This window comes from Neomonachus schauinslandi, chromosome 8 (assembly GCF_002201575.2).
Source record: "Neomonachus schauinslandi chromosome 8, ASM220157v2, whole genome shotgun sequence".
Lineage (NCBI taxonomy): Eukaryota > Metazoa > Chordata > Mammalia > Carnivora > Phocidae > Neomonachus > Neomonachus schauinslandi.
In genome coordinates, this window is record NC_058410.1 from 68724617 (window position 1) to 68733363 (window position 8747).

Consider the following 8747-nt stretch of genomic DNA (forward strand, 5'->3'; position numbering starts at 1 on the left):
ATAGACAATCAAGTTCAACTTGGTTTTCTGGTCACGGCACCCTTAAAAAATAGAGAGGAGATCTTATTTGCACCCCATTTCTCCAGGGGGGAAACTGAGGCTTGGGTCTGATCAAGTTTACTTTGCCACCCAGGATCAAGAATATGAGCTCAAGGGGTGACCAGCTGGCTCAGTCAGTAGAACATGCAACTCTTGATCTCGGTGTTGTAAGTTTGAGCCCCACATTGGGTGTAGACATTACTTAAAAAGAAAATCTTAAAAAAAAAAAAGAATATGAGCTCAGCTCTTTTGACACTTCAACCAAGGGCTTTCCCTTGGCCTCTGCTCATTATTTCCCAAGGCATTAAGAAAAAAGAAGGCATTAAACACGCAGCAGGAGGGATATAGTCGACTAGCTTGCTGCCAGGAGAGGAGAGGAATTCTGGAGAAAGACTAGTAATCAGAATCTATGGAATAAGAAAGCCTCTAGTTTTTAAATTAAAACTTGGGGGAAAATTAGACAACTGGAGGAGTTTCATTTTGAAACTCATTTAACCCGAAAAGTCAAAACGAAACTCCAAAGGTGTGAACCCACAACAATCAAAATAAAAACAAGTTTTCACAAGCCCATTGCAAAGCTAAATATAGATTTTTCAGATAGACCCACTCACCTCCAAATTCGTGACTTTAGAACTATTTCAAACATTATTTTACAAAAGAGTGTCAATCAAAAGGAAAGTAGTTTTGTGTGGGAGGTGGAGTAAAGCCGGCGTGTATGTGTGTATGTGTGGGGGGGAGTGTTGCTCTGTTTTGTGCCCCCCCCACCAAACTGTCAAGATGTTTTTAAATACCATTTGTGGTCACCTGCACTGGTAATATTTTCTAACTGTGGGCAAAAGAAGCTGACTAAAGGTTTGTGCGTTTGCTCTAAGAGGAAACTGTCAAATGCCGGTGTCTCAGTGTTGTCTGACCTGGTTTGCAGGTGCACTTGTAGGAAGCTGTGTTCTGACCCAGGGAAGAGCGTAATTAAAACTGGAAACCAAAGACCTCCAGCTGCCGCAGGAAACACGGCATAAGGCCCCATCCTTTCTCTGTTCACCCCACCTTACCTCCGTGCCTAGGAGGAAGAGGGAGGGGGACTGACAAGTGGGCCTGGAGTCACCTGTGGCCTGAGGGTTACCCCGGAAAGATGGCCTCTCAGGATCCTCCACATGTGGTGAGGGCTTTGAACCCGGAGGTTTGAACTGCTGAGCAATTTCTTATTAAGACGTGAACACCAGAGTGTCATCTGGAGCTTTCGGCTTTTATTTGTGGTGGGCTGTTTTCCTGCCACGGTTGTTGTGGTTTACCGTCTACTGGAGTCTTCAAAACTGCTTTGCAGAATCCAGTGGCTTTGCTTCAGATTTGGTACCTCTCATGCCCCGCCCCTCCTCGGCCCCCAGTGACCTGTCCTGCAGTGCGTCTCCTTCCTAGGCCATGCTGTGCCCCCAGGGGAGAAGAATCACCCAGGGAACAGGCACCAACATTTTCAGAACTTCAGCATAGTGTGTATTTCCAGGAATGGTAATTTAGCTTTCCAGACTGCTGTGTAAAAGATGATTTCCCAAAATGGACAACGAAAGTCAGTCATAAAACCATGTGGTCCAAGAAAGGAATTATTAAATCAAAAGCCTTAGAATTTTGTGACCTATGCCTATGAATTTATGCTAAGGAAATAATCATAAATATGTAAAAATGTTACAAAAATAAAGTCATAGGGATATTTATGAGGAGCTTTTCATGACACAAAACTGGAAAAATCTAAATAGCAAATAGGTTATTGATTGAATATGTTATAGCCATGTTATTGCCATAATGAATAGCTAGCATTTATTGAATGCTTACTATGTTCTAGGTGTTGTGCTAATTGCTTTATGTGTGTTATTACATTTAATCCTTAAAACATTCAGGAACTTACACGTAGAAAGGTAAAAGTCCTTATCCATGAACATGGTGCTCATATAATGAGATAAATAGTGGCCCCCAGCAATTCATGTTCATTCGGAACCTCAGAAGGTGACCTTATTTAGAAATGGGATTTTTGCAGAGGTAAGTAATTAGGGATCTCAAGATGAAGTCATCCTGGCTTCATCAATGACTGGTATCCTTATATGAGAAAGGAGAGAGCAGCTGGAGACACGTAGAGACACAGGGTAGAAGTCTACATGAGGATGGAGGCAGAGATTGAAGTCCTGCATCTACAAGCTGAGGAAGGCCAAGGGTTGCTTGGCAGCCACCAGAAGCTAGGAGAAAGAGGGAGGCAACAGATTCTCCCTCAGAGCTCCAGAAGGAACCAACCTTGCCGACACTTTGATTTTAGACTTCTGGACTTCTGAACTAAGAGACAATAAATTTCTGCTCTTTTAAGCCACCCAGTTTGTGGTCATTGGTTATGGCAGCCACAGGAAGTGAATACAGATAGCATTATCTGTATTCAAGGGATTTGAACCCAGGCTGACTCCAGGACCAGAGCTCTGTGCTATGGAGCCTCTAAAAGCAGGGCTTAGAATTGTACACATAATGTCACATTTGTGTAAGAAATTTGAATATATGCATAGAAAAGAACTGGAAGAATATACAGCAAAACGCTTATTTCTGGGTAGAAAGAATCCAGATGGATTTTAATTTCCTTCTTTTTGCTTATCTGCTTTTTCTTTTTTCAGCATTGAAGTGCAATACTTTTCGGAGTAAGATACACACTGAAGTCTGTAGGAGTAAAGGGGCGTCATGTTGCAACTTACTCTCAAACGGTTCAGACAAAAACTAAGAAATATGTATACGCACGGAGAGAAAATGATAGAGCACATGTGTGAACATGGTAACCATTGGAGAATCTGGGTGAATGGTACATGGGAATTCTTTGCACTATTCTCGCAACTTTTCAGAAATTCTGAAATTATTTCAAAATGTAAAACTTACCACTCCCCCCAAAGAAGAGTCCTAACATGGAAGACACTCAAAGTTGAAAGAGAAGAAACTTTGTATACGTGAATGTCAAGACACTGCCAACCTGAATATTCTAAGAATCAGAAAAGTTTGAGGAATAAAAGCAAGTATTTGTGTTACAGCAAATATGACTCTCAAAGGAAAAACAAATGCAGAGAGGCAGAGAGAGAGAGAAAGAAGAGACAGAAGAAAATAATACCTAAAAGAAGTCTCTGGTGAATGAGAGCTGTAGGGCGAGGACATAACTATGCGCTATTTTCTGCACACACTTGATGTGGAGTGATTTCGGGCCAAGCTGACAAGGAGTTGGAAGAGAAGGGTTCCCCCGACCTGCATGGAAAGAGCGAGACCTACGGCATCTTTATAGTCCCATTAAGTTCTTGTGGCAGCCTGAAGTCACTAGTTACTCATTCCCCAGAGGGTGAACGTTAATGATAACTATACAGATCACATTTTAAAAATGATATGGATAGATAAGCTAGAAAAAGATTTCATAGCCTTTTGAAAATGTGAAATTATTACCAGGCCACTTGATATTTTTGTTTTAGGAGGACAGAAATTTTAACTTTGTGCCAGTTTTAAAGCTCACTTCCAACCAACGTCTCTAGTTTACCATCTGGACAAATACAGGGAACAGTATGTCCATAATTTTGACTTATCTAAAGGGAAAGAAAGTCACATCGCTAAATCGCATTATTTCAGATGATCCATTCCTCTGTCACTGATTTCTGTAAAAATCTGTGACCATTACAAAAAATAACCCAGTGTTATTGGCGTGGTTTTACTTGTGTGCTAGATATTGTGCAACTGAGTTAGTTCTCCTCCATTCAAAGAACTGCTTGTTCCTTTCATTCCAAGGTTGGTGAGGGGCAGGGCTGGCATGAATGGGTCTTGCTTTGGAGTAGCCGCGCCCTCTCCAACAGCACAGATAAATATATGGCTTGGCAAACGCATATTGAATAGATTATGTGCACTTTAATTGAGTCAAAGAATAATAGGTCCATTTTTATTCCATTCTCAAGTTGTTTCATGTTCAGCATTCCTTCGTCACAAAGGTTGGCTAATTCTTCCAATTTGCAGTGCCAAGTAATTTGTGCAGAGGGATTCCAAAAATGTTTTCATTTCTAGGTTCCTACAAGGCAATTCTACTTCACAAAGCCTCTCAGTAGCCATTTGGAGGGAAAGGGTCCCACAGAGAGCACGGGGAGAGGCAGTCCTGCCGTCAGATGTGCGGACTGGGAATGTCCCTGGAGGTGCAGAGAGTAGCACAATGAGATATGGGCTGCCTAGGATGCCACCCACGGACCATTCAAATAGAATTACCAGCCAGTGGGAGGGTGTCTGGGTGGGAGGTTTGTTGTGTGTATATATATTTTTCCTAATATATTTAAAACTAGTTTGAAGAACGAATGGGAAGATTCCCTTTTTAGCCTCTTCTTTATGGAAAGAAAAGCAGTTCCTTGGTAAAATTCCAGGCCGTCAGCCCCACCTCCACTCTAAGCTCTTTGAACCCTTTCCTACCAGATTCATTAACATTTTCTGCTTTGAGCCATTATCATGGTGTACAAAGAATGTGTCCCTTTGAGTCCTAAACCCGTCCTTTCAAACTGGAATAGTCTGCCAAAGAAGAGCCAAGGCTCTTCTTATTTTTTTGGGTAACAGCCCTAGTGCTTACACACGTATGCATACAGCATGACCCGTTGATGACAATGAACCCCAAGTCTAAGAGAGTTTTTAAATCCCTTAGGTCGGTCTGCCTTCAAAGGTAAGTATCTGAGGAACTGGTGACATTGATTAGGACACTTCATCCATCCCGGACCACCAGACTCAATCCTGAGCAAAGGACAGAAGCCATTCGCTAATGAGTTTTTCTTTGACCTGATGACAAAGCTTAAGCCTTCTTTCTGGAAACCATACTAAAAAAGAGTTTTCTTTATCGAAAATGCTTAATGTTTTCGTGGGGTTGGTTGAGACGGGGTTCTCATGTTTGAGCTCAGTGCACTTAATTCTACGGACATTCTTGGGTCTGTGTTTATCTACCTTATGAAGGAGGTGAGAACCAGGTTCTTGCGATTCTAACAACACACAATGATTACGTACATTGTGTCTGATGAGTTTTAATTTTTCCATGTCGAGAAGAAGAAATCTAGAGTCAGAAAAATGGTTTTCTTGAAGGTTTACACACTGAGTTCATGATGCTTGGGGCAAAGTTCTCCCACAGGCTTCCTGTTTCTTAGGGCCCTCACCTAGTAGTGGTCACTCTGGACCTGCAGTCCATGCCTACATGGTCACCAGGTGAGCATAAGTGCCTTGGGTTTAGGGTGCTGGCTCTCAAACTCCCATGTGCATGAGAATCAACCAGGGAAAGGCAGTTAAAAATGTGGGTTTTGGGCCTTTCCAATCAGGGCCCAGAGGAATGGCTTCCGTGAAAAAGGGTGGTGAGAAGAAGAAGAGCCATTCTGCCATCAACAAGGTAGTGACCAGAGAATACACCATCAACATTCACAAGCGCATCCATGGAGTTGGTTTCAAGAAGCGTGCCCCTTGGGCACTCAAAGAGATCCGGAAATTTGCCATGAAGGAGATGGGAACTCCAGATGTGTGCATTGACACCAAGCTCAACAAAGCTGTCTGGGCCAAAGGAATAAGGAATGTTCCATACCGTATCCATGTGCGGTTGTCTAGAAAACGAAACGAGGATGAAGATTCACCAAACAAGCTCTACACACTGGTTATCTATGTACCTGTCACCACTTTCAAAAATCTACAGACACTTAATGTGGATGAGAACTAATTGCTGATTGTCAAATAAAGGTATAAAACCGCAAAAAAAAAAAAAATGTGGGTTTTGGAACCCCTCCATGGGCATCAATTCTGCAGGCGAGGGAGAATGTGCATCTTAAACAAATACTCTGGGTGATTCTGCAAGCAGTTTGCAATGAGAAACACTGTCCTATAAACCCTAGCGAAGAATATTTAGACATGTGCCTCAAGTCATAGTTTTTTGGTTTTCAGATTTCCCATTCAAAATTCTATCGTTTCAAATATTTTTCCTAATAAAAAACCTTCAGGACATGAAGAGATACTCAACGCCATTAGTCATTAGGGAAATGCACTTGAAAATTATAAGGAGATATTACTACATACCCACTGGAACAGCCCTGATCAAAAAGATGACAATACCAAATGTAGACAGAGGACATCAAGAAACTGGAACCCTCGGGTATTGCTGATTGGAATGTAAAATGGTAAAAACACTTTGGAAACAGTTGGTGGTTTCTTAACAAGTTAAACATATACTTATGGTCCAGTGATTCCATTCCTAGGTATGTACCCAAGAGAAATAAAAATGTATGTGCACACAAAGACTTATAGGACGTGAATGCTCATGGCAGCCTTATTCATAATCACCCTAAACTGGAAACAATCCAAATGTCCCTCTACTGTTGAATGGATAAACAAAATGTGATATATAATACACATGTACCTCATCACATGTGTAATGTGATATATAATACAATGGAATATTATTCAATATTAAAAAAAGAACGAGCTACTAACTTGTGGTACAATATAGACGAACCTCAAAAACATTATGTGAAATGAAATAAGCCAGACACAAAAGACGACAAATCATATGATTCCATTTAGATAAAATTTCTGGAAAGGGCAAATCTTAGAGATGGAAAACAGATCATTAGCTGCCTGGGGCTGGGAGTGGGATTGACTGTGCACGGGCAGAAGGGAACATTTTGGCAAGATGGAAGTGTTCTAAAACTGGATTGGGAAAATGACTGCAAAACTCTCTAAAATTACTTTAAAAATCATTATACGCCATAGGTGCAGGGGATGAATTTTAAGGTATGTAATTATACCTCCAAAAAAAGGTGTTTAAAGGAACAACAGGGTCTCAAAAATGGCAATAGAATGGTACACGAGTGACTAAATTAACCAATCGAAAACATTTCGACGTATCTAGGAGAAGGTGTTCAAAGAAGCGTCCACGTACATACGACTAAGTGCCTTCCGTGCTTCTTCTCATTCGTAGGTGGCGTTTTCTTCTCAGCCTTCCCGGGCTTATCCCCGACTTTCCAGCTGAGAGTGCTCTCAGCCTTTCTCTGCCTTCACCACCACTAGATTCTTCCGATTAGGCTAGCTAATAGGCCATTCTAGCCATTTAGGTTTCTTAACAGGCAGAAAGGAGCGACCACCGCTCCCTCTGACTCATCTGCTTTCTTTTCCATGTGGCAGGAGAAGAAAAAAAGAGTTTTCAGGCCCATCATCTGTCTCTGTGTCAGCAATTCGATTGTTCCCTTAGCAACCATCGCTTTTATTGCCGGCTCTCCGATACACACTGCCTTCTCAACGAGCTTGGAGCCACGAAATATCTTGGTGCGTGCCAGGAGCACTTTTCAACAAAGGCCAATCTCTCCTCTGGAGCAAACTATTTTTATAACAATACTCAAACAAAACATACAGTTTTTAGACACAGGTGATAATGGGGATAGTGCTGAGGAAATGGTGCCTCTTAGGCTCATTTGCCCTCCACTCAGACAGGAGGACGTGCAGCCGGGGACTCTGCTCTCCTCCTGGCCCGGGGAAGGCATGGGTCACAAGGGAAATCAGAGGCCCAGGAGAGGGAGACTCACACTGGGTGGGAGCCATCCAGTGACCTTCCTTTGCTGATGGAAGGATTGAGGCATTATTTTTGCATTCGAAGAAGTGTTCCAGATTTACCATTTTTCCATCTGTCTCCTTATGGGTGCTTACTACCCTTAGTGTATTTCTACATCGAGGTGAAAGCTAAAACCAAGGGTTAGCTCAAAACTGTGGTTTCCCTTATTATTCCACCAATTATGTATTTTCCAAAAGGATCTCTAATTTTTTTTTTAAAAAGACATGTTTCATATGTTGGCCACTGTGCAAGAAGCAAGGGTGTCTCAGACGATGGAGATCATGTGAATGTTCTCTCAAGAAAACATGTCCCAAAAACCCGAGAGAGATTTCGAGTTTTCTCATAATTCCCTCTCACAGGTCCATCCGGGGGACTAGAATCACTCAGTAGCATGTTGGTAGTTTCTTCTCTAATTCGTTAAGAGTGAAGAGGTATTGGGCGCCTGGGTGGCTCAGTCGTTAAGCGTCTGCCTTCGGCTCAGGTCATGATCCCAGGGTCCTGGGATCGAGTCCCACATCGGGCTTCCCGCTCCGCGGGAAGCCTGCTTCTCCCTCTCCCACTCCTTCTGCTTGTGTTCCTGCTCTCGCTATGTCTCTCTCTGTTAAATAAATAAATAAAATCTTTAAAAAAAAAAAAAAAAGAGTGAAGAGGTATTTTATCACCATTTGAGAACACGGTGGCTTTTCAACATTTCAGAACACCTGTCCTACAAACAGGTGATGCCAAATATTTTTAATGAACCTCTGCTGAATATTATGTGCACCAGGGGTTGGGTATATTACTTACAAGATTTGGGTATGTGCCTTATTTTAATACAGGCACATATTTGGGGGTAAACTTCTTTTACTTCACCTTATCCTTTAAATCAGTTCTGCTCCTCATTCAGGCAGGTCTTCCTTCATATTAGCCTGAGAAGGAAATTTTCCTGTATAGAAATTACTTTTTACCAACTGCTAACACAGGAGCTATTGACTCAGTGGGCTTGTGAAAAAGGAGAAGATCCTGTGGTGTATTTTATGACCTCCGAGGAGAGAGACTCATGGTCTGGAAGCATGTTCTCCTGCCGCTGCTGGGAAGCTCAACTTTGTGGTATGGGTGTCCCCACAGC

General features: G+C 42.2%; 1 protein-coding gene across 1 annotated transcript; it reads left to right on the top strand.

The window, feature by feature from the left end:
- Positions 1-5380: 5380 nt before the first annotated feature.
- Positions 5381-5758, top strand: LOC110583428 (60S ribosomal protein L31-like). The gene has a single exon (XM_044917479.1). It carries the CDS (start codon positions 5381-5383, stop codon positions 5756-5758), a length of 378 nt encoding a protein of 125 aa, XP_044773414.1.
- The last annotated feature ends 2989 nt before the right edge of the window (positions 5759-8747 follow it).